The sequence below is a fragment of the Pecten maximus genome, chromosome 10, assembly GCF_902652985.1.
Source record: "Pecten maximus chromosome 10, xPecMax1.1, whole genome shotgun sequence".
Taxonomy (NCBI): domain Eukaryota; kingdom Metazoa; phylum Mollusca; class Bivalvia; order Pectinida; family Pectinidae; genus Pecten; species Pecten maximus.
The window spans coordinates 14,589,552-14,617,339 of NC_047024.1; the positions used below are offsets into that span (position 1 = coordinate 14,589,552).

Below are 27,788 nucleotides of genomic sequence, written 5' to 3' on the forward strand. Positions count from 1 at the left end.
AAACTAGGAACGATCTAAAATCGATGGTCTGTTGATATCATAGTTTCTGAAAAGATAGCACCATGAATTTTGCAAACTCCTGAATCGAAAACTTAGTACTTTGAATAAACATTAGGGCTGGGTTGGCCGAGTGGGTAAGGTGTCCCGACACTTAATCCACCTCTGGGTTGCGTGTTCGAAACCCACGTGGGGCGGTTGCCAGGTACTGACCTTAAGTCAGTGTTTTTTTCCGGGTACTCCGGCCATCCTCAACCATCATAAACAAGGCACGTCCTTATGACCCTGGCTGTTAATAGGACGTTAAACTAAATAAACCAAAATCAAATTAAAACTTTACCAGTAGAAGAAGGCCTGGTGTGATCTGGACAAGGCTCAAGAGGATGTCGAGAGTCTAGGATATGAAATATATCGTTCAAAGATACATTCTTCACAGTACATGTATAAGGAAACCTTGAAAAAATGTAACTTTAAACTTCCTTATTTTTCATAACTGTGGTCATATATGTTCCCTTGTTGTTGTGAATAACACCTGTACATATGTCACATGAATTAGTTATTATACAGAGAATGTCGAATAATGAATATATGAAGTGCAGCAGAAAACCTGCCTTCTACGACTACCAGTAGTGTTAGATGTCATCCTGTGGCGTTAGGTGTCACCCAGTTGTCATCGCTGTGTAATTCAAGAAGCAAATCTTTGGCATAAATAAATATGAAAATATGAAGAGGAGGTGCATTTGTTAGATTGAAGAATTTAAATTTGAAATAAGGCAAGTGGCGGATTGATGGATTAAACTCATTAAGAAATGCAATGGATACATTTGTTGAGTGTTTTTGTTGAACACTAGATATTTACCCCTTCAGACAACTGAAGTTGTGTGTTAATACTCATCGACTTCATAATCATGACAAAGCATTCTAATTTCCCCATAGCAGCATGAGTCACAGATCATTACAGCAGACCTATGGTGCTCCCACAGGGGCTTGGCACGATTTTCCAAATGATAGTCCATATATATATGTATATAGTGGCTTGGCACGATTTTCCAAATGATAGTCCATATATATATGTATATAGTATATACATATATATATGGACTATCATTTGGAAAATCGTGCCAAGCCCCTGTGGGTGCTCCTACTGTGGCAGAGTGTTGGACGACATCGGTGTACGACAGGTATATCCAATCAGGTTGGATGTCAGAGCCACAGCTCCCTGAATAAAGTAGAAACATGCCACAAACCAAGTAACTTCAAACTAATCCTTCCAATATGTCAACGCGACAACGTTAATTAAGAATATATTCTTGGTGACAATGGATGCGCGGCATTAATTGCCAGGTTCGTCATTTGGAGCATGTTGTACTTATCTTACATCAGTCGAGGTTTTGTGTCCATTTTCTTTCGGCTCGTACTCCTCTGCCACTTTTAAGGATGTACACAGACTTATAACAGTAAGACCTTTCCGGTAATGATTTTATATGGAGGGTTTGGTTGTGAAGCAGAAGAAGCTTACCCGGGTTTGGTTGTGAAACAGAAGAAGCTTACCCGGGTTTGGTTGTGAAACAGAAGAAGCTTACCCGGGTTTGGTTGTGAAACAGATGAAGCTTACCCGGGTTTGGTTGTGAAACAGATGAAGCTTACCCGGGTTTGGTTGTGAAACAGAAGAAGATTACCCGGGTTTGGTTGTGAAACAGAAGAAGCTTACCCGGGTTTGGTTGCGAAACAGAAGAAGCCACCCGGGTTTGGTTGTGAAACAGATGAAGCTTACCCGGGTTTGGTTGTGAAACAGAAGAAGATTACCCGGGTTTGGTTGTGAAACAGAAGAAGCTTACCCGGGTTTGGTTGCGAAACAGAAGAAGCTTACCCGGGTTTGGTTGTGAAACAGATGAAGCTTACCCGGGTTTGGTTCTAAAGCAGAGGAAGCTTACCCGGGTTTGGTTGTGAAGCAGAAGAAGCTTACCCGGGTTTGGTTGTGAAGCAGAGGAAGCTTACACGGGTTTGGTTGTGAAGCAGAGGAAGCTTACCCGGGTTTGGTTGTGAAGCAGAAGAAGCTTACCCGGTTTTGGTTGTGAAGCAGAGGAAGCTTACCCGGGTTTGGTTGTAAAGCAAAGGAAGCTTACCCGGGTTTGGTTGTGAAGCAGAAGAAGCTTACCCGGGTTTGGTTGTGAAACAGAAGAAGCTTACCCGGGTTTTGTTGTAAAGCAGAGGAAGCTTACCTGGGTTTGGTTGTGGAACAGAAGAAGCTTACCCGGGTTTGGTTGTGAAACAGATGAAGCTTACCCGGGTTTGGTTGTGAAGCAGAAGAAGCTTACCCGGGTTTGGTTGTGAAGCAGAAGAAGCTTACCCGGGTTTGGTTGTGAAGCAGAAGAAGCTTACCCGGGTTTGGTTGTGAAACAGATGAAGCTTACCCGGGTTTGGTTGTGAAACAGATGAAGCTTACCCGGGTTTGGTTGTGAAGCAGAGGAAGCTTACCCGGGTTTGGTTGTGAAGCAGAGGAAGCTTACCCGGGTTTGGTTGTGAAACAGAAGAAGCTTACCCGGGTTTGGTTGTGAAACAGATGAAGCTTACCCGGGTTTGGTTGTGAAACAGATGAAGCTTACCCGGGTTTGGTTGTGAAACAGAAGAAGATTACCCGGGTTTGGTTGTGAAACAGAAGAAGCTTACCCGGGTTTGGTTGCGAAACAGAAGAAGCCACCCGGGTTTGGTTGTGAAACAGATGAAGCTTACCCGGGTTTGGTTCTAAAGCAGAGGAAGCTTACCCGGGTTTGGTTGTGAAGCAGAAGAAGCTTACCCGGGTTTGGTTGTGAAGCAGAGGAAGCTTACACGGGTTTGGTTGTGAAGCAGAGGAAGCTTACCCGGGTTTGGTTGTGAAGCAGAGGAAGCTTACCCGGTTTTGGTTGTGAAGCAGAGGAAGCTTACCCGGGTTTGGTTGTAAAGCAAAGGAAGCTTACCCGGGTTTGGTTGTGAAGCAGAAGAAGCTTACCCGGGTTTGGTTGTGAAACAGAAGAAGCTTACCCGGGTTTTGTTGTAAAGCAGAGGAAGCTTACCTGGGTTTGGTTGTGGAACAGAAGAAGCTTACCCGGGTTTGGTTGTGAAACAGATGAAGCTTACCCGGGTTTGGTTGTGAAGCAGAAGAAGCTTACCCGGGTTTGGTTGTGAAGCAGAAGAAGCTTACCCGGGTTTGGTTGTGAAGCAGAAGAAGCTTACCCGGGTTTGGTTGTGAAACAGAAGAAGCTTACCCGGGTTTGGTTGTGAAACAGATGAAGCTTACCCGGGTTTGGTTGTGAAACAGATGAAGCTTACCCGGGTTTGGTTGTGAAACAGATGAAGCTTACCCGGGTTTGGTTGTGAAACAGAAGAAGATTACCCGGGTTTGGTTGTGAAACAGAAGAAGCTTACCCGGGTTTGGTTGCGAAACAGAAGAAGCCACCCGGGTTTGGTTGTGAAACAGATGAAGCTTACCCGGGTTTGGTTCTAAAGCAGAGGAAGCTTACCCGGGTTTGGTTGTAAAGCAGAAGAAGCTTACCCGGGTTTGGTTGTGAAGCAGAGGAAGCTTACCCGGGTTTGGTTGTGAAGCAGAGGAAGCTTACCTGGGTTTGGTTGTGAAGCAGAAGAAGCTTACCCGGTTTTGGTTGTGAAGCAGAGGAAGCTTACCCGGGTTTGGTTGTAAAGCAAAGGAAGCTTACCCGGGTTTGGTTGTGAAGCAGAAGAAGCTTACCCGGGTTTGGTTATGAAACAGAAGAAGCTTACCCGGGTTTTGTTGTAAAGCAGAGGAAGCTTACCTGGGTTTGGTTGTGGAACAGAAGAAGCTTACCCGGGTTTGGTTGTGAAACAGATGAAGCTTACCCGGGTTTGGTTGTGAAGCAGAAGAAGCTTACCCGGGTTTGGTTGTGAAGCAGAAGAAGCTTACCCGGGTTTGGTTGTGAAACAGATGAAGCTTACCCGGGTTTGGTTGTGAAGCAGAAGAAGCTTACCCGGGTTTGGTTGTGAAACAGAAGAAGCTTACCCGGGTTTGGTTGTGAAGCAGAAGAAGCTTACCCGGGTTTGGTTGTGAAACAGAAGAAGCTTACCCGGGTTTGGTTGTGAAACAGATGAAGCTTACCCGGGTTTGGTTGTGAAGCAGAAGAAGCTTACCCGGGTTTGGTTGTGAAGCAGAAGAAGCTTACCCGGGTTTGGTTGTGAAGCAGAGGAAGCTTACCCGGGTTTGGTTCTAAAGCAGAGGAAGCTTACCCGGGTTTGGTTGTGAAGCAGAAGAAGCTTACCCGGTTTTGGTTGTGAAGCAGAGGAAGCTTACCCGGGTTTGGTTGTAAAACAGAAGAAGTTTATCCGGGTTTGGTCGTGAAACAGAAGAAGAGTACCCGGGTTTGGTTGTGAAGCAGAGGAAGCTTACCCTGGTTTGGTTGTGAAGCAGAAGAAGCTTACACGGGTTTGGTTGTGAAGCAGAAGAAGCTTACCCGGGTTTGGTTGTGGAACAGATGAAGCTTACCCGGGTTTGGTTGTGAAGCAGAAGAAGTTTACCCGGGTTTAGTTGTGAAGCAGAAGAAGCTTACCCGGGTTTGGTTGTGAAGCAGAGGAAGCTTACCCGGGTTTGGTTGTGAAACAGAAGAAGCTTACCCGGGTTTGGTTATGAAGCAGATGACGCTTTCCCTTCTGGAACACCCGGTCCTAGTACAAATCTACATTTACTTTCGTTTTATCAAGTTCGAGTTAGAATTAAGTCGTCGACATTCTCTGTTGTTTTAGTAATGTATACAACATACAATACCGTATAAGGAGACATAACAGGAATCGGATAATTAAAAGTAGGATTATGTGGCATTGTACGGTATAATGAGATTGTGTATTAATGAGTGTCTCAAGTTAATCCGTTTAGATACGTTTTGATATAAATGTGAACATTGATACATATAACTAAGGTTGTAATGCTTGTGTTATGATATTATGTAAATGTTAAAAACCATAAAAATATCAACGTTAGCCATTATTATGCTGAAAAATGTTCATAGCACGAGCGGAGTGTATACATTTTAATGAGATTGCTAATGAAACTAGATGGCATTTACTTACATTCTACATATCTAACATATTAAGCATTACTGTATTTATCTCTGGTGATTTGCAATTATAATATTTATTAAAACTCAATGATTAAATTAATATTTGTGCATACTATATTTCTTTTTACAGAGGATTTGAAGGCTTGCTGGATCCGACCAGATCCTATTCTGAAGACTCATCTTAACAGTAAGATCATATTATGAAGATTCGTCTAAGGGTTCGAGGCTTTTAGGATCCGACCAAATCCTATTCTGAAGACACGACTTAGACCATTGACTGAAGACTTTCAGGCTTGTGGGATCCGACCAAATCCTATTCTGAAGACACGACCTAGACCATTGACTGAAATGTTCAGGCTTGTGGGATCCGACTAGATCCTATTCTGGAGAATCGACTAAGACAACTGACCTACCGTTCCGTACGAACTGCATGTTGATGCGAGTTCCTTGTTTTATCAAAACAATATGCAAATGAGCTTGAGACACTTATTAATCAAACAGTATGACTGGAAATAATTGCTTTCTGGGTTTGTCCCAGGTTATAGTATGTGAATATTTTTCTTATCATCAATATTTCTCTATCCTCAGTATATATATAAAGCGACAGAGCAACATTTCGTTGCATAAATATTGAGTCCATCTACATGATGATGTTAATAATGAGAGTAAATAATCTTCATAGCTGACTTTTATGAATGTGTTTATGGACCTATTGACGAATAGTTGTCTTCCGACATTAATGACAATGAAGACTTATAAAAAGATTACTGAAATCAGACAGCACGTGTCCGACTATCCCTCCCTTATTGGTGAACTTTTTGATGCTGGTTTTTCAGCATGTCGATCTAATGTTACACAGATCGTATGGCAGTATGACATATTCAGACTCTGTATTACTCTCTGGATACACGTATGTGTCAATATAGAAAACAACACACACCAAGATAGTAGACAGGATATCTATGGCATTTTGCTATTGTTATTAATACATGAATGTAGTAATATCAGGCGTACAGCGTAATGAAGTAGAAATACAATATGTATATACTTAGTACATTGAATCATATCAATTACAAGTTGTAAATTAATGTATCAATAATATTGATTTTCATGAGCATTAAATAAAAACCGAGAAGCGTTAGATGATTTTAAAGTAAACTATTAACATGTACCACTAGAGAGGAAGGGATTAACTATTAACATGGACCACTGGAGAGGATGGGATTAACTATTAACATGGACCACTGGAGAGGATGGGATTAACTATTAACATGGACCACTGGAGAGGATGGGATTAACTATTAACATGGACCACTGGAGAGGATGGGATTAACTATTAACACGGACCACTGGAGAGGATGGGATTAACTATTAACATGGACCACTGGAGAGGATGGGATTAACTATTAACATGGACCACTGGAGAGGATGGGATTAACTATTAACATGGACCACTGGAGAGGATGGGATTAACTATTAACATGGACCACTGGAGAGGATGGGATTAACTATTAACATGGACCACTGGAGAGGATGGGATTAACTATTAACATGGACCACTGGAGAGGATGGGATTAACTATTAACAGTCACTGGAGAGGATGGGATTAACTATTAACATGGACCACTGGAGAGGATGGGATTAACTATTAACACGGACCACTGGAGAGGATGGGATTAACTATTAACATGGACCACTGGAGAGGATGGGATTAACTATTAACATGGACCACTGGAGAGGATGGGATTAACTATTAACATGGACCACTGGAGAGGATGGGATTAACTATTAACATGGACCACTGGAGAGGATGGGATTAACTATTAACATGGACCACTGGAGAGGATGGGATTAACTATTAACACGGACCACTGGAGAGGATGGGATTAACTATTAACACGGACCACTGGAGAGGATGGGATTAACTATTAACATGGACCACTGGAGAGGATGGGATTAACTATTAACATGGACCACTGGAGAGGATGGGATTAACTATTAACATGGACCACTGGAGAGGATGGGATTAACTATTAACATGGACCACTGGAGAGGATGGGATTAACTATTAACATGGACCACTGGAGAGGATGGGATTAACTATTAACATGGACCACTGGAGAGGATGGGATTAACTATTAACACGGACCACTGGAGAGGATGGGATTAACTATTAACATGGACCACTGGAGAGGATGGGATTAACTATTAACAGTCACTGTAACTATTAACACGGACCACTGGAGAGGATGGGATTAACTATTAACATGGACCACTGGAGAGGATGGGATTAACTAGTAACATTGACCACTGGAGAGGATGGGATTAACTATTAACACGGACTACTGGAGAGGATGGGATTAACTATTAACATGGACCACTGGAGAGGATGGGATTAACTATTAACATGGACCACTGGAGAGGATGGGATTAACTATTAACATAGACCACTGGAGAGGATGGGATTAACTATTAACACGGACTACTGGAGAGGATGGGATTAACTATTAACACGGATCACTGGAGAGGATGGGATTAACTATTAACATGGACCACTGGAGAGGATGGGATTAACTATTAACATGGACCACTGGAGAGGATGGGATTAACTATTAACATGGACCACTGGAGAGGATGGGATTAACTATTAACACGGATCACTGGAGAGGATGGGATTAACTATTAACACGAGCCACTGGAGAGGATGGGATTAACTATTAACACGAACCACTGGAGAGGATGGGATTAACTATTAACACGAACCACTGGAGAGGATGGGATTAACTATTAACACGGACCACTGGAGAGGATGGGATTAACTATTAACACGAACCACTGGAGAGGATGGGATTAACTATTAACACGGACCACTGGAGAGGATGGGATTAACTATCAACACGGACCACTGGAGAGGATGGATTTAACTATTAACACGGGCCACTGGAGAGGATGGGATTAACTATTAACACGGACCACTGGAGAGGATGGGATTAACTATTAACACGGACCACTGGAGAGGATGGGATTAACTATTAACACGGGCCACTGGAGAGGATGGGATTAACTATTAACATGGACCACTGGAGAGGATGGGATTAACTATTAACATGGATAACTGGAGAGGATGGGATTAACTATTAACATGGACCACTGGAGAGGATGGGATTAACTATTAACATTGACTACAGGAGAGGATGGGATTAACTATTAACACGGACCACTGGAGAGGATGGGATTAACTATCAACACGGACCACTGGAGAGGATGGATTTAACTATTAACACGGGCCACTGGAGAGGATGGGATTAACTATTAACATGGACTACAGGAGAGGATGGGATTAACTATTAACACGGATCACTGGAGAGGATGGGATTAACTATTAACACGGATCACTGGAGAGGATGGGATTAACTATTAACATGGACCACTGGAGAGGATGGGATTAACTATTAACATGGACCACTGGAGAGGATGGGATTAACTATTAACATGGACCACTGGAGAGGATGGGATTAACTAGTAACACGGACCTCTGGAGAGGATGGGATTAACTATTAACATGGACCACTGGAGAGGATGGGATTAACTATTAACATGGACCACTGGAGAGGATGGGATTAACTATTAACATGGACCACTGGAGAGGATGGGATTAACTATTAACACGGATCACTGGAGAGGATGGGATTAACTATTAACATGGACCACTGGAGAGGATGGGATTAACTATTAACATGGACCACTGGAGAGGATGGGATTAACTATTAACATGGACCACTGGAGAGGATGGGATTAACTAGTAACACGGACCATCTGGAGAGGATGGGATTAACTATTAACATGGACCTCTGGAGGGGATGGGATTAACTAGTAACACGGACCTCTGGAGAGGATGGGATTAACTATTAACATGGACCTCTGGAGGGGATGGGATTAGTCATTATAACCTCCAGTCGCCACGTATATCTTTATTTTTAATATCACATGTAAGGCACACAGATGTTTATCTTAATATAGATATTCTTTTGAAAGGTCGATAGGTGTAGTATTGATCATTATCCTGAAGATTACCAGTCGGTAAGGTATTTCAATAATTGAGTTGAGGATATTTACATAACCACCTTTCAGGAAATACTCGGATTGATCGTCACCAGTCATGAGGTTTCTCCTGATCTTTTGATTGACAATAGAGCAAATGGAACCCTCGTATATTATAATTATGTAATAATGTACCAACGATGTTCTGATCTGACAAAGGCTCAGAACTAAAAAAATAAATGAATATTCATATTATATAACACATAAGGGAGCTATTGAATACATTAAAGTAATATCATATTATTTATATCCAATTAGTGGCTTTTGCTTTTTGATTTTACGTCACATCTTTTTTTTGGGGGGGGGGGGGGGGGGGGGGGGGGCGAAGAATAAGTTTTCTTTATTTAGACGTGGCATAAAACATAAGTTATCAAGAGTTATATGCATTCGTTTAGACCGATTTTGGCTTCCCACCTCTTTTCTCATTGGCTCCTTATTTCATTGCAGAGTTCTGGAAGAATACAACAGCTGCATGGTGAGATTTTATTTCATTATTTGCAATGCAATGTATATGTTATGAAACTTCCATTTTAATGTGCTATTGTCTTTTGTACAATCCTTTAATGCATTTTATGCATCAAAATTAAAGAGGCGATATGACGATATGGCTTTCAAAATTAATTTACAATTTATTTAGAGTTCTTTTTTATCCATAAAATGACGATACAGCTGTATATTGTCCCTATAATCACTGACGAGTCCTAAAAGGACGAAACAGCTGTATAGTGTCCCTATAATCACTGACGAGTCCTAGAAAGACGACATAGCTGTATGGTGTCCCTATCATCACTGACGAGTCCTAGAATGACGACACAGCTGTATATGGGGCGCCGTTTTAATATTTATTAACAAAACTGGATATCCATAATTCGAATTTAGGATATCCATAATTCATTTCTGGATATCCATAATTCGAATTTAGGATATCTTAAAATGTTTTGAATTTAGGATATCCATAATTCGAATTTTGGATATCCTTAATTCATTTTTGGATATCCATAATTCGAATTTAGGATATCCATAATTCATTTTTGGATATCCAAAATTCGAATTATGGATATCCTAAATTCCATGTATTTTTGGATATCCATAATTCGATTTTGTGATATCCAAAAATGCTCAGTGTTATCAAATTGGATTGCTCCCGGCACTACTACCGGTCAAAACCGACCCTTGTTACGAACTTGTAAATACGCGTAATGGACCGGAAACAACGTTTACGAAATAGAATACAGCAGAGGAGTTCCAAAGGACAAACTTCCCCAGACAGTTAGGCCCTTACATACAACATTTACCAAAAGTTACTACTTAGGGTGCTCCGACAAGTCAACGGAGGAATTTGTACAAAACAGAACATGGCGACAGACATACTGCGGCACATTAGGGGGAAGATTTTGGCAGCGCAACGTTGTTCGCTCCATCTTGGATTCGCATTGATTCGTATAGTGAAGTCCGAGGACTTCCGATCCTACGAAAAAACGCGCCCGCGGGAACAGGATGTAGCAGGGAGAAATCATTAGACAGTAAAATATTAACATTTCCCCGATTTATGGATATCCAAAATTCGAATTATGGATATCCGAAATTCAAAGCATTTTAAGATATCCAAAATTCGATTTAATGATATCAAGAAATGATATTTGGATATCCAAAATTCGAATTTTGGATATCCATAAATGAATTTTGGATATCCATAATTCGAATTTAAGATATCTTAAAATGCTTTGAATTTAGGATATCCATAATTCGAATTTTGGATATCCATAATTCATTTTTGGATATCCATAATTCGAATTTTGGATATCCAATATTAATTTTGGATATCCAATATTAATTTTGGATATCCCAAATTGTTTAATGATATCATAAATTCGAATTTTGGATATCCAAAAATGAATTATGGATATCCAAAATTCGAATTATGGATATCCAGTTTTGTTAATAAATAGTAAAACGGCGCCCCATAGCTGTATAGTGTCCCTATCATCACTGACGAGTCCTAGAAAGACGACACAGCTGTATGGTGTCCCTATCATCACTGCTGAGCCCTAGAATGACGAAACAGCTTATGATGTCTCTATCATCACTGACGACCCATAGAAGGACGAAACAACTGTATGATGTCCATATTATCACTGACGAGCCATATAAGTGCGAAACACTTGCAAAGTGAAGTTTAATTCATTTTGGGTCTAGTGTATCAAACTCTTAGTTTGTTTTTTGGTAATCTATTTTTTGTCTCTATTGTACAATCCTTCCATATGTGGACAGGCATGTCACTTTTCATCTCTTATTATTTAGTTATAATGACATTTCATAAAGATTTATACTTTGGTAGCAGAGGGGAGGCAACTATAGAAGTTAGAATTTAAGCAGGGAAGCAGCCGAAGGGATGCAACTCTTTTAGGTTTGTTTTTTAGCAGCAGAGGGGAGGCAACTCTGTAAGTTAAGCGTTGAAATTATGTTAAAAAATGGTTTGTTAAAAAAACCTAAAACTGGAAATGTGTGTGAAGGCATTGTGAAATGAAAGGTCAGTCTATCCTCCCGTAAGGTTATAAAGCCTGTTCTATATATTGCCTGGTGGTATCACTGATATTACACCACTGTTTGGCATTGGCAGAACATTCTGTTCCTGCTTATATATACATTGTGTATGATGTATCTTACCATTAAAGTAGGAAAGGTATATAACTGTGTGTATGTACACTGTTTTCACTCTCACCAGTAGACGGTAATTCCTTATAAACATCATATAGCTTAATACCTTACATATTTCTTTTTCGTTTTATAAATAAAAGGACATTTATTTGGTTTTTTTGTTGTTGTTTTTTTTTGGGGGGGGGGGGGGGGGGGGGGTGTTTTGTTTTGTTTTGTTTTTTATATACATATTTGGGTGAATTACAATAATTTCAATTATTCAGGGGTTAAGTTCGATTTTAAGGAATATTGCACTTGAATCAAATAGGTAAATTGGTAGAAATTGTAGCTGGTTATTATTGCATATTAATTATAAATGAATTCAGAATCAATCAATATCAAGTCATCGCCACTTGTCGATAAATGATTTATTATTGATATCAATTATCAAGTACTTTTGTTCCATTTGTTTGGAAAGAACGTTATCATCCGTTAATTGTAATGACACATTGTCGTCAGTCAGTGGTTTTCATGTTAGGCATGTATATAATCATCAGCTGAATAACAGCTATGGAAGACTTATTGGTCCCTTTGGGAGTCACTCATAGATGGCCAGCACATTTGAATGGTAGACCAATTGATCCTTGCCATCATTCCTTGGAAGCACAGAGTATTCATTCAATGAAGCTACACTACAAACACTCGCTGCGTCGCTATCGATATAACTTATGTATATCCAAGTATTGACTTGCCAAAGGACATCCATATCATTCATGTTTTATACAACCTTCAAATGTCATCATTGGCGGCTTTCAAATGTCACCTTTGACGTTCAGATGTCATCATTGGCCTTCAAATGTCACCTTTGATCTTTAGTTTTACAGAGGTAGTCCTCAGCATTTATACATAATAGGATAGGTAGGAAAATATCAGTATTGCACCAAGATGTCATAAATATAAAATAACACCGTCCATTTGTCGTCCGTTTACATCACACTGCTTGGCTTTGTAGTACTAATGACAGTTAAACAGTATCACGTGACAGTATGTTCTCGCCTTTCCATACCCCTCGGAGTTCTACTTTCAGCTACCATTGTTGCCATTCGTTCTAAGTATTGGTGGACTCGTTTTCCTCGTCGTTGCTCCAAACTTTTCCAACGGTAGCTGAGCTCGTTAATCTTCTTTTCGGCAATTTTCCTGAAATGTTATTAAATAATATATTGAGAAGAAAGTGATATTGTACATAGATAATACTCAAAGAAGTCTCACAATATCACAATAAACTACCAACATATGACAAAATAGCCACAGAGATGTGGTATAACATTCGTTCAGTCGGGCCCTTACCGATTTCTGTATCGGTCTTTTTTCCAGGTTGTTGTTGCAAGAAATGATGATTTGAGCACCAGCAACCTTTATTTGAATATTAACGTTGAACATTAATTACAGGAGTATTCGTTAGAACACTCCCCGTGTGATATTGGTATTGTTGCTATGGTATAAATAATCATGTAGTAAACAATGAGTAACTCCGGTCTACAATCAATTTTGTCTACATTGCTTTTGTGTTTTTATTCTATCTTCGCATTGCCCTTTGGAAGATAGAATTGACAATATGCATAACTACCTAGGCGTTGTACTTCGATTTCCCTAACATCTTATTATTCGCGTCTTTGAAGTGTTTGAATATGCATCGATGTGCTTCGCTTTATTATATATTTAATGATCGTGTCACTAGTAGCTTTCATAATATGTATAGAGAGAGAAGTCAAACAAACTACCTAATGCCTACATACAGTCTACGTATGATGGCCAGTACAGCAGGTATATACAATTTTGCAGCGAGGACAACAAGAGGAAAGTGTTGTCCAGTAACATTTCTTCCTAACGAAATTGTTTTCAACAATTCATTTTTCATTAGTATCATATGTGTTCCCGTGGTAGTAACAAACGTTACTTCATGTGTTCCTATGGTAACAGCCATGGTTACTACACATGTTTCCATGGTAATAACAACCAGAAGTTACTACAAGTGATTCCATTAAATCAGTTACATATCATGAAGTACAATCAATCTAATGTACTAACCTCCTCTCCTCATACTTCCGCCGTTGTCGAGTCATTTCTTCCTGGCGTTTCCGGAACTCTTCTGCCCATTTTTGTTCCTCCTCTCTCTCCTCTGGGTCTAACAAATCCTCTTCCTCCAGTATTTTCGTATCTATCTCCATTGTCATTCTTCTTTTGTTTACCTTAGATCTGAAATAAACAGAACTTTAACTTAACTCTGCAGCATATTATGTGTGTTGTACATCACTATATTGCTAATAATGTTAGACCATTTCGAAGGCTAATCCTGTGGTGTATATACTAGAATGAAAGAATTAAAAATACTTCGGCAACAATATCGTTCTGAGAGTAATTGTTCCAAGTAGTGGGTATGTTTTCAATAAACAGATGGCGCCTCTCAATACCTCTCTACCTGGCTGAGAACTTCCTGTGTTTCCTCAGACAATGAGACGCTATCCTAAAATATCCCTAATATACTCGTTAATATACAGTGTCCTTCCGTTCCCCGCTCTTCATTGGCTTGTCTAGCTACCATTGCTACCGGTCTTTTCTTCCACACAAACCCGACCGTAATAATGAGAGGAGGACGTGACACCTATGTACAATTGTCTGGTGTATAAACACAGAAACTAACGATTGATTAACCGGACATAAATACCTAACACAGACTTTGTATACAAAGCTATTCATCCTGGATAAAGCAGTTTAACACGGTGTACCATTAAATTGATCAGAACTTGGCATATTTCAAAGAAACCAGAATTGGAGGACAATCTTTTTTAAGAAAACGAAGATTACATATATAGAAAGAAATATCGAACTCTGGAACTCTGAAGATATTGTTGTTAGTCAATGCTTTGTTCCGGAGCCAGACACAAGACTACAATGATTGGGAATATGGTGCTTGTATTACTGTTAGACTCAAGTGTCTAGATAATGAATGGTCTTGTTATTTTGATCACGGAATGAAGTGGTTTTAAAAGGTGAGTTCACGAACATTTCGAACTACGGTACAGATTATACCATAGACCGTGCAGGTCCTTCACACCTAATCAACGTACACAAACACTTTATTTTAATCTTGATTAAGTTATTCAAAGCCATTCATTGTCAAAGAACATGTATATATTACATAAAAGTATAATGTTTCAACAAATAACATACACTAAAGGTATGGATGTGTTATCAGACGATTGTGTAAAAACCACAAATGTGAAAAAAAATCCCATTAAATGCAAAATGACTTGATATAAAATATCAGATATCGATATAAAAGGCCCATAGGAGAACACTTATTCCATAAATAAGTTGTCTTCTTGTTTATAAGCTATTGACTATGGTCTCTATATATAGTAAAGAGACCCCATGGTGAAAAATGTCGATACAGTCCTCCACAATCTAGCCAAGGGTTTCTAATTTTAAAAGTATGTCAATTTTCTTACCTTCGTTAAACGAATTTTCTACTTTTCATTTCGTTGTTCTGACTAACGTCCCTTGGTGGTACCTTGTCGTCTGAAATAACAACCGGTAAAAAAACCTAAGTATGTTGGCACCTGTCACTTCTTAATGGAATTACTGCGAACACAAGAAAACACACTGCCAATTGACGGCCCGTCAACATGTATACTCTATTTAGAATTCAGACCCTTTACATATTCTTTCATACCTTGAACACGTTTAGGCAGGAAACTAGTGACGGAGGAATTTTAATTAAAATTTTACTGAAGCATTAATGTATTTATATGAGATTATCAACGTGACGATTAAACTGATGTCCTTAATATAATACACAAGGTGTTATTAAATGCCTATATCAACTTAATAAAAGCAGCAGTAGCGAGCTTTATAAACAGGCATTGTGTATATTTAGGAGATATTTTGTTGACAAACATCGATTTCCTATAAGCGTATCTTAAAATGAAATGAGAGGATGTCCATAGTTTAAACATTATCTTAACCAGTGTGACAGGCTGAAAAAATGTCCCAATGAAAAATATATTGCTACTATACCTGTGTACCGTTCAATACGTACCTACCTACGTAGAAGATCACATACTATACATGTGTACCGTTCAATACGTACCTACCTACGTAGAAGATCACATACTATACATGTGGTTTTACTTCCCAGATACGTTTTATAAACTTTCCCACTCAACAATGCCAGTACTTATACCCAACTAGGCCAGTTTGTCGATCGTAAATCATGTGGAAAGTTGATCAAGTCTAACTGGGGAAGGGGAGCATTTAAATGGATTAAGGTGGTTCCATTTGTATATTGGACAGAGGTTTATATATACGTACGTTATGTACATGGTTTACCTGTCAGCTTGAAGGTATATGCGGCCTACCAGTACACAGATCTACTATAGATGACTTGCCCATAGCATACGATTCACAGAATGAGGTTTTAATATGAAATGTTCAATCTTCCCATTATATGATTAAAATGTAACACAGAAGATTTTGACATCAATAAATAAAACGGACCTTAGTGTATTGCGTGTAGGGTGGAGTAAATACAATGCTTTATAAATCTCAATGTGACGTAAGCATGCTGTATTGACCCCAAAATGGAATCTGATCAATCACATGATTCAACTAGTACTTACTGACTGAGGTCACGTAAATAAAAACTACCATCTAACAACATCAAAATATTATAAATTATCATAAACTTTCAATTCAAGAATACGTAAAATTGCTTCAAAAGCATTTGCAATGGACATACTTCATACAAAAATAGCCATGTTATTTAGATCCTCGTCGTTTAATCGTCACGCGTGTTCAGAGTCACCATATAAATGTAAGGAATAAGTCAAAAGACAAATGTCACGGTTGTGTTATAGGGATGAATTCTGTCTTGGCATTTCCTTGTGTGAAAAGAAAATCAATCTACTTTTGTTATTACCTTGCCACTACCTCAGTTTCAACTTTAGAGACTTGGCATTACTATTTACCTTCTTCTTTTTAAGTTTTCTTTCTTTCACATTCTTTGCCAATTTTTTTCTATTGAGTGGGAAAAACAACAAAGAATGAGGGCAAATATAAATGAAAATCTTGATTGCATGGAAATCCTTGAAAAAGTAGAATGTACAAAGACAATAAGTTCAGGTGCTCTGCTTCATCGACGACACAAATCTAGGTCAAATTCGGGTTACGGTGATGACTACTGAATCACCAGCCATTTCACCAAGCACCAAACACATGTGATTTCATACCGTAAGAAAATAGAATACTTCCAAATGAGATTATCATCTCGACCATAAAACTTCAGATATCAGTAAGTTTTGGTATGTTTGAATCATTCATCTGAATGAAGATCAATAAGTTGAATATGTTTAAATCATTCATCAACAGAATGAAGATCAGTAAGTTGAATATGTTTGAATCATTCATCATCAGAATGAAGATAAGCTTGTTGATTATGTTTGAATCATTCATTATCAGAATGAAGATCAGCTTGTTCAATTTGTTTGAATCATTCAGCATCAGAATGAAGATCAGCTTGTTTAATTTTTTTGAATTATTCATCATCAGAATGAAGATCAGTAAGTTAAATTTGTTTGAACCATTCGTCATCTGAATGAAGATCAGTAAGTTAAATTTGTTTGATGTTTTCCATTTCCAGTATAGAAGTACAAGCTGTCAGTCTTTCTCTCTACCCTACATGTGTGTATAGTGTTACAGAACAGCGGACTATCATACATCTGATATGTCAACACATTTAAAGGGGGTATTGGACATGTACTTTAAATATAGGTATTAGATGGCTGTAGGGTTTGTGCATATACTTGTATGGTTAACCTCTGTAGAATGAAGTGGTAGGTCACTGTAATTATATACATGAATGGTAGCCCTTCCAATTGGGGTAACGACTGTTCAATGTGTGTAGTTCCTACCTGTGTCGCCAGTACCTTCCGACAGTGTTTATGTCACTTGGATACGTTATGACACACAGTCCTGTCAACAAGCAGACGACAGTATTTATGTTATAGTGATATAACAGCAGTAGAATATTCTCTCTACATTAACCCGTCACTTGAAGGCTATTGGAAAATACTCGTCATTCACGAGTTAAGCTTCTGCAAGTCACAATTTAATTTATTCTGGGTTGTCAGGCCAAACGAAATACGCGATCTGCTTTTCTTGATAAATACTTAGTACTTACCCTCCATGCCACCTTGAGCATACTTAATAATTGATTGAACTCAACAGATTGCTCTGATTCAGTCCGTATTAATTGCTGTTTTACCAAAACTACTAGTATGTATTTAATTTTAAACCAGTAGAACGATAGCCTTTTACGTATCACCAATACCTTATATTCTATTTTGAACGTATGCGTCTTAGCACCAACAAATCATGTAAACAGGGTTATCTACCTGATGTCTCTCAAGCTACGATATTCACTGTCGTGCTCATAACATAATCGTGGACTGTTGATTAATAGCTTTGATCTCACTATAGATGTGTTCCATGTAGCCTGGATCCTCTATCTAATAGGTTATTGTGGACAAGATTTCTTATTTTACATCTGCCTCTTTTGTGATAAGGTATTTATTATTTTATTATATTTATTTTGCATCTTATCATATTAATACTGTACATTATAGTGCCCTGTGAGTAATATGATACACTGTCTTCATCTTGAGGTTGTGACAATCCTAATTAGCAAAGAAATATGTGTTTCGTGATAGAAGAAATGTTCATTGCGATGCCCGTCGCTGTATAATGTAACGTCAATAATTTTAAGTCGATTGGGGAAGGATCCGCCTGGGATTAATCCTCGTTATCACTCGGTATTCAGGTATTGATCGCACTATAATGTTGAAGTATTGCGTAGATCAAACGACCATTAAGCTGCCAGACGATGCAGGCAGCTGATATATCTTTGATTTCACGTCATCAGTAGTGTGTACTCATCAACCAAGCCTGCACGACATTTATGTTAAAAATATACGCATTTTTGTTATCATGTCGGATCGGCCACCACATATACGTAACAATAAACAACTATTGTTGTTGTAATGCCGGATACCCCACGACTCTATATATAGGAGAATAATGTTGAATTACAAACAGGAATAAATGTTTTAAATCACCAATAATTTGCTGTAGATGCTAACAGTTTTTTTCTATTGAGTTACTTTGTGGTAAGCGGTAGCATGGAATAATTCTAAGTCACAAAAATAACCAAACCTGAAAAATAGCCAAGCTATTATGCTCACAAGTGTCTATTGCACAGGGTAGGAACATTTGTTTGACCAAATTTGACTCTTTGTACGTATATGCACTTATTTTGTTCTGACCTTGAAATGCAAATGGCGGCTGTAATTGATATTACATAAATAAGGCATAAAGGGAGGCATTTTAATCAATAAATCAATTTACTCCTATATCATACTTTTAAGACGTCTGATCATAGTAAGAAGGACCTTTTGAAGACAAACTGGTGAGTTTCTGGGTCTTTTTCAGAAATATGCACATCACCTCAAACTCAACGGTTGCACATTTTTTTTTCTAAAAACCGTCTTCTTGCCATGTCTAGAGTGCTTTATAGTGTCTAATAAGAGTTTTTATATGTTTGAAATACATCCTTATTTGTCATATTTGAGTGATATCATTCACAACCTTTCTCCAGACACATTATGTTCTTGTCAGCTTAGTTTACAGTGCCTACATTTCCGACAATCAGGACGGCCTCCTCATGCCGGACAATTGGTCAATTTTCAAACAAGTTGATTAGATTATGTCCAAAAATTGATAAAATACGGTAATATAAAGGTAATGAATAAAGTCACCCCATAATGTCTCATTCAAACGAGAGACAAGTGTGACTTGCATTGTTTGTTTACATTCACTGAAGTGTTAATGTAAATGTATTGTATTTATGATTTAATTTATATCTAAATCTGTAATTTGCGTGTAGCATGTTTTTTTGTTTTTTTTTAGCAATACTTACCAACGAATCTCTCACGAATTACATTCTCAATAAGGGAAGTATAAATAACGCACCATGTTATACTATAACGATTGAGAAAGTTATTTTGGTTTTTAATTTTTGTTGCCTAATACGGTTTTAGCCTACTCTTGTTATTTGATCTTGCCGTATAATTACCCCTTATCCTCCATGTATAGTTGATCATAAAACGCCTCGCGTAGTCGCTCTTAATATGCTATGTGTCCTAAATCTGGTACATAATACAATACGCAAAATGATTAATTGGTGATTAATCCTCCTTGAATTAATCACGTCCAATGCCAACTCATTGTTATCCTTATTATATATTTATCACAATTGTCTTTGTCCTTCATATAAACCCTAGAATCAAAAGTAGGTGAATGTATATTAATCAATAGCTACCTCGAACTGATCAGAATTAAATGGGAAACCTTGACGTCATGTAAGTCCTTCGTACAACCATTCCGCCCTGTATGATAGCTTTAGTAGTTGCTTTTACATAATAATATTATCTAAGAGGTTCGTTGTCAAAAATTGTATAAAAGAAAAAAGTTGTCGACAATGTTACCTTTTGTATTTTTCTTGTATGCGTTTTTGTTTGTGTTACAAAGTCCTGTTTGTGACATTAGCTGTCGTAAACCAGCTTCGTTGTCTTTGCTGATGTTGTTAAAGTTCAGGATGTTTTATGATTCGAAATGACATTTGGTGAAGTGTCATATCCTTGAAAATGGAAGTCTTTGCATGCCTATCACAACATTATCCTAATCATGAAAACGTAGATAGTATACCGTCAAAATGGATGTTGAAACTAATCGATTACAAGGAGGTCAACGAGTAAATCATTAAATTCGAATTAGGATCTGTAACAACAAAATGTGTAGAAAATACAGTGTACAAATACAATGAAAATATCCTGACGTGGCATTTATTGTTGATGTAAGTGCGATGCTCAAATGCACATTTTATAATCAAGCTCAAATACTTTTGGTGATAAATCTGATATGTGAATACATAGAGGATATCTAACAGTGTCTTCAGTAATACCAAATATATTTCATGAGTGGGGCTGATATTTTGATATTTTTCACGAGTGCGCAGCACGAGTGAAAAATATCAAAATATTAGCCACACGATTATTACAATTTTTATCAACGAAAAACCTACCCCGTATGCTAACTAGGCCTACAGCGAAAGTGTGCATACGTTTACCGCTGTTCCCCCTGTCCAGGTGCTGACATATATGTCGGGCTTTCTGATTGGTCAATTATTTTGGTATTTTCTAATCATTAATTTGATTGGTCAAATCAGCAAAAGTGATATTTTTCACTAGTGAAAAGTATGATATGAAAAATATCACTTTTACAGAATGAATAATTTTTGATATTTCACTGGTAAAAATGTAATGAATATTTTTCTTTTTAACTACTATTTTGTGATTTAAGCGAGTGCCTAAAAAAGTTGAGGACAGATTGCATGCTTGATCATAAGAATGTTTCCATGAAAATGGGTCGGAACTTTTGAGTCAATATGGAACGGTCTTTGATAAAATCGCTGAGATTGCATATATCACTATGCCAAACATCATTAACTTATCAATGATTATAATTATTTTTCGTCCACTAATTATTTAGGATATCCTGAATCTATTAACATACATTAAAAGTTGTTATTCGCAGGTGTGTATACAATCTATCTGGACCTGCCTGCTGTAGTACTTATCGCATTGTGGTGGACCTCTACCTTCACTGCCCGGGTGGTACATACGTCATACACGTCATACTTAGTGAAGATTGATGCCGACTGACCATTCACACTGGGTGATAAGTGACGGCGATACTGACGACAAATTTACAGAGATCTATTACTGGAACAGTAGGCTAGGAATGCGATCTAATATTCCTCATTGACGACAGCCAGCATTAACTCCAGTGTGAAAAACGTGTGTCTAAACGTGTCCAAAAGAAATGGCTTAAATAGTCTCCTGTTTACTTAAGAGGTCATGTGTTATGGCCTTCGCAGGGTGTTTACTGAAATTAATGCTGAACTCCTACATGTACAGTGATAGGAAGTTTCAAAAACCCGTTTGATAGGCTTTGCACTAGAAATGTGGCAGACATATGGTCTCTAAATAGATTTTAATTAAATAGAAATATTTGCTTTTATGTTTTTGATAGAATGTGTGGCGAAGCGGGGGGTGGGTCAACACAATAGATAATATATATGTTTCAATCACCATTGAAGCATTGATGTCATTTTTTTTAGTTTCATCGGGGTATGAAACAAATTTTGTTTGCAAACTGTATGAATCCGCGTAGCGGATTCTTACAGAAGTTTGCAAACAAAATTTGTTTCATACCTCGATGATACTAAAAATTAATTACATCAACGCTTATAATTAATTTTTGAAAATGATTTTCTAATTTAAAACATGTTTTATGTACAATTTTGCTGTTTTTAAATGGGATTCTTTTTCTCAAATCAATACGCAACGTCAATTGTCGTATTGTGACGTCACATTTTTCGCGCCATTCTCGGAATTTCTTTCATAGAAGAATGAAAAGAATTTTTCGACCAATCAGATTTTAAGTATTTACCTTGAAAACAAAGAAAAATTAATTATACTTATATGTATAATACCTTTTTTATGTTCAAAGTCAGGTTTTGTGCTAAAGTAAAGTCTGACTCTCATTTAACATCAAGTTGAAAGCAAGATGATCTAATTATTTAACATAAGTTTCAATCTGGTAGCGTTTTGATAAACGGTATGTAAACTTTCAGAAAGGAAATTTTAATAACATCTTAAAGGGATAAGGAAGGTGAATTGTTATGATATTTACAGGGAATCAACTTTATATTATTATATATTATATAGATACATAACAAAGCATCATTTATATGAACGAATTTGTTCTTGTCATGTAATATATATAGATATAGATATACAAAAAAAAATTGTCACGACGTTTTCTGTTTGACACGCATGTATATATTTAATGTCTAATTATTCCCAAATGTCATTTAGGGTTAAACTGCTTTAAAACAATCAACACAGTTTGAAATTCCTGCCATCCAAATTGCTATCATGAAGTACATAGCGCGCCCTGTCAGTACAAATAGTCTAGACGTGTTTCTGTAACGTAGTAAACATATTTATGTAGCCATTGTGTCAATACACAGTCGTCAACTCTCTTTCACAAGGCTGTGGTCTGGCATCGATTTTATGATGCCATCATATGTTGTCATTTTCCTCTAAATGAGGAAATATTAGATATACCAATCCTCTAAACGCGCGACATTGATCAATTGTATATTTATTATTGACAAAATATTGTCACGTGATCCGAACTCATTGTTTTACACAACAATAATCGTATTTAAAGAAATACACTCGCAACTTTATCATATACTGTGACAATACCGTATCACAATAATTGCTATTAAGTCACCTAACATTCATTCTGTATTAAAAATATTAATTCTGTTTGCTAAATACTCTAAAATTTTGGTCATGTTAACATTCATTCTGTATGCTAAATATTCTAAACTTTTGGTCAAGTTAACATTCATTCTGTATGCTAAATATTCTAAACTTTTGGTCAAGTTAACATTCATTCTGTATGCTAAATATTCTAAACTTTTGGTCAAGCTAACATTCATTCTGTATGATAAATACTCTAAACTGTTTGTCACGTTAACATTCATTCTGTATGCTAAATATTCTAAACTTTTGGTCATGTTAACATTCATTCTGTATGCTAAATATTCTAAACTTTTGGTCAAGCTAACATTCATTCTGTATGATAAATACTCTAAACTGTTTGTCACGTTAACATTCATTCTGTATGATAAATACTTTAAACTGTTGGTCATGTTAACGTTGGCTATGTTAACATTCATTCTGTATGCTCAATACTCTTAACTTTCGGTCATGTTAACATTCATTCTGTATGCTTAATATTCATTCTGTCTGCTAAATACTCTAAACTTTTGGTCATGTTAGCATTGATTCTGTATGCTAAATACGGTTAACTTTAGAGAAATAGTGTGTAAGATTTTCTGTCAAAACAATTTTATATTATAAGTTTCGTTCGATCACTTGGAAGTATCATCACATGACACATAGCCTGACATAGGTGTGCTATACAAATCTGTATTTGGTTCAATACCTTATCAACAGCATCTCTTTGATCTTTTATTTGTTCTATCATTTGAAGCGGTCATGGCGGTGCATCTTTTTATTTGCTGGGTTTTCTATATGAAGTTTATTCGATATGTACCAAAGATGAGAGGGCATGCCTACTGCATCATTAACTGATATGTTTAGTATCATTCGTCTATATCAATGTTAGATCACTTTAACTATTGATAATTTTCTCTTTTCCAGTGAGGCCGACATGTAAGGACGATTCCATTCATGTCGTGACTCGGTCGTGCAATGTTGCTCTCCCTTAGTGACACGCATACATTATTTGTATCTGTTTCAAACATGTTATCGACCGTAGATATATACATATAATGTATATGTTTACCTGGTAATGAAATACTCTGATCATAGGATGGTATTCGAGTGCGTGTCAGCTTCACATTTATGTAAATGATGATAATAACAGAATTATCGTTATTTGGTCAACGTTTTAGTATTCAACAGTATCACAATTTATTAAATTATATGTATTACTTCATTTCAATACTTAATGTATAATGACAAATCATTATCTAAGCCGACGAATGTGGGGATATGATTCAATTCTGTTTGTAACAAGCATTCCCATAGGCTTAAAAACGTCACGCTTACAGCCAATAACGTAAACAAAAATTACGTCACCGTTTTTAACGTCGATTTTGATTGGTTGGTATAGTTATTATTTCTACGAGAAAAGATTACATCAATAAGATTGGATTTTCACAAGGACAGTGTACTGCAGATGAAATGCTCTTTTCAACAAATAACATCCAAATCAAATGATATTTAGATAATTCAAAGTTGGTATATTGCTTATGAAATTGATAAAAAAAAATCAGCAAAATTTCAATTTTTTTCTGTAGAAAACTCTTTTTCTTTCCGATGTAATATAAATGTCAACAGGGCGAATCTTTGAAAAACATACTCCAACGTAAAATTAATATATATGGTAGAGAGTAAATTAGGACATTAATTCAGCAGGTGATATAGAACTTGTCACGTGATACCAAGTACAAGCCCTTTACTGAGTCCTTGCAGTAAATAGCATGTGTATATGTAACAGAAAATGTAACAGAAAAATAGCGTGTGTATATGTTACAGAAAATGTAACAGAAAAATAGCGTGTGTATATGTAATGGGTCCATCATATCATGCGGGCAGTTTTTATTAAATATAGCGTGCATCGTCTTATCTATCTTACATTAGCATATGATCCGGAAAAAATGGATATTTTTCCTTTAAACTATATGCACTTTGAATCGATGTGTTTAAAGTAACATGCAATGTCCATTACGTAAAAAGATAGTATCTCTACTAGCGCAGATTTACCTGTGTCCCAACAACCGTTTATTTCTGACCAACATACATTGATCGTCACCTTTGCCATATGTGAAAATGCAAATTTTATTCATGTATTCTCGTCACTATTTCCATATTGGAAAAGAAAACAGAGCAATATTTGAATTCGTTAGATTAGTCAGGGATTACCATGCATAAAATAAATGATTCTAACCAGGAGATAAGTGTGAAACGCCTCGCCTAGGGGAGACCTATCCTTTCATCTTGAGTAGGCGATATATCGAAAGCATTTTCACTGATTAAAAATGGCCGTATGAAACACAAGTTTCATTGTTTTATCGCAATATAACTTGCATTAGTTAGTAACCAATGCATATGATAACTACTGACATCATTCTAGGTAATTGCAAAAGCATGTCGCATTAAATTCTGTCCCTACATGTTGCTTGTAAAAGATAAAGTATTCGCAAGAACAATGATCCATTCAAATTGTCCCATGGACTTAAAGTAAGAAAAGCAAATGCTAAAAGCTGCAGGCTGGATACAAGACCAAGAATACATTTTGATGAATATTATGTGAGCTTAAACACATTTTTTTGATGTAATAATCTAACTCACCTTTAGGTTCCTTTGCTTCGGTCTCTCAGCACACGGATTTGTCCAGCATTTTACCCGTTTAAGCCTAAAGTCCAGATTACAGTTCCAGCATTGAACACAAGTCAATTCGAAATGGATGTAATTAATTTATCATTAGTATCGTCAGAGAAGCCAAATGCGCACAGCAGTTGAAGACTGGAGCATGATTTTGAATCCAATTGATTGGGTAAAATATCCGCCAAGATCACTGATTTATAATGTTATATGAGATTTAGCTATCTAGGTAAGTTAAGACAGTGGATAATACCCTGAGACTAATAGCCCTACACGCGTCGGAACAAGTGACCATTTGGCACGCACCTACGATGTAAACAACCTGGTTTGTGTTAGCTATGTTTATACGTTCCTGCTTATATCAGTTCATATCTACCACACTGTACAAACACACGGCGGATCAATGAGATCTCCTACATGTACCATAGATATATAAGACGAACCCAATACAACACACTGCGTGTGACATCCTGGTCCTGTCAATACTACAATGATTAACAGTTAAGCTGACACACACACAGCATCCTTATTGACTCCAAAGTCTGTCCATCTCACTGGAATTCTATTTAAAACGATTTTGATCAATGACCGGAGACAAATGCTTGGTCAGCTGATGGATTGCATGGTCTTGGAGTAAATGGATGTGTCACAATCATAAAGAAGACAAACGTGATAGAAAATCATTGTTATATATACTGTTCGTTGAGGGTATGCTACGATATATGACCTTCTGTTATAGTCAATGGTAGTTCAGAAATTATTTATGATATGATTACCATTGATGTCTGAAAATAGCTGATACTCCAGTATTCTACATCTTATTTATTGTGACTTTTTTGTTTTGGCTTTCCTATTGCGATGTGTCCTCAATTCTGTCTGATGTATTATATTAAGGTATTATGAGGTGTCCTCAATTCTGTCGGATGTATTTGATTAAGGTATTGTGAGAGGTCCTTAAGTCTGTCTGATGTAGTTAATTCAGCTATTGTGATGTTTTAATGTAATAAGTCAACTATTACAATCAGCAAATACATGTACATATCATATCATTGATGCGCTCATTAAGGACACAAAAAGTTTCTTTTTTACAATAGGCGGAAACTAAGAAAACGTTAACCCAAATTTTAATACACCATTGTGCTTAATCAGATTAAGTGGCCGACGTCTATTTCAAGTTGCATCAATCAGATTAACGTTCAATTTTCATTTTCGCAAAAGCCCATAATCAAAACGGATCGCTAAGTTGAACATTTTAACACAAATTGTATGTGGATAACCATTTACAATAAATACGATGTAAACCAGTCTTGTATTTATCGCAGATCGTTCGTGTACTTAGATCAGACAACATTCAAGCAGACAAGGCTTTGGTTTACCACATATCGAATACGGTGATATTGTATGGTGCCCCTATAAAATAACAGATATCGAAACATTGGAAAATGTGCAAAGAAGAGCGACTAAATTAATTCCAGGATTTAAGGAGCTACCATACAGCGAGAGATCAAAAAAGCTAGGACTCCCAACGTTGACCTATCGGCGATTAAGAGGGGACATCATAAATGTTTTTAAAATTATATACAAGGAGCACGACCACAGGGTCACACATGGAATTTTTGAGATTGAAAAATCAAACCGAACAAGAGGACATACATTGAAGAAATACTGCAAGCGCGAGGTCAGAAAACATTCATTCAGTTTTAGAATCATGGACATCTGGAACAGTCTTCCCGAACGTGTTGTTGTTTCTCCAACAATAAAAGACTTTGAAATCAACCTTGGCATCCACTGGAAGGACCTTGATTTGAAATACAACCATTTGGCG

At 37.2% G+C, this 27,788-nt stretch overlaps 1 protein-coding gene across 8 annotated transcripts; it reads right to left on the reverse strand.

The window, feature by feature from the left end:
• Positions 1-12,196: 12,196 nt before the first annotated feature.
• LOC117335534 (Golgi resident protein GCP60-like) lies at positions 12,197-26,293 on the reverse strand. Of its 8 annotated transcripts, none has more exons than XM_033895596.1 (4): positions 25,931-26,293; positions 15,308-15,377; positions 13,887-14,054; positions 12,197-12,995 (listed from the first exon to the last, which is right to left on the reverse strand). In XM_033895596.1, the coding sequence occupies exons 3-4, from the start codon at positions 14,030-14,032 to the stop codon at positions 12,833-12,835; spliced, it is 309 nt and encodes a 102-aa protein (XP_033751487.1). In that variant the 5' UTR covers positions 14,033-14,054; positions 15,308-15,377; positions 25,931-26,293; the 3' UTR covers positions 12,197-12,832. The 8 variants fall into 8 exon arrangements, with proteins under 8 accessions (XP_033751487.1, XP_033751492.1, XP_033751494.1 ...); XM_033895601.1 differs by lacking the exon at positions 25,931-26,293 and adding an exon at positions 17,768-17,785; XM_033895603.1 differs by lacking the exon at positions 25,931-26,293 and adding an exon at positions 15,949-16,070.
• Between the last annotated feature and the right edge of the window lie 1,495 nt (positions 26,294-27,788).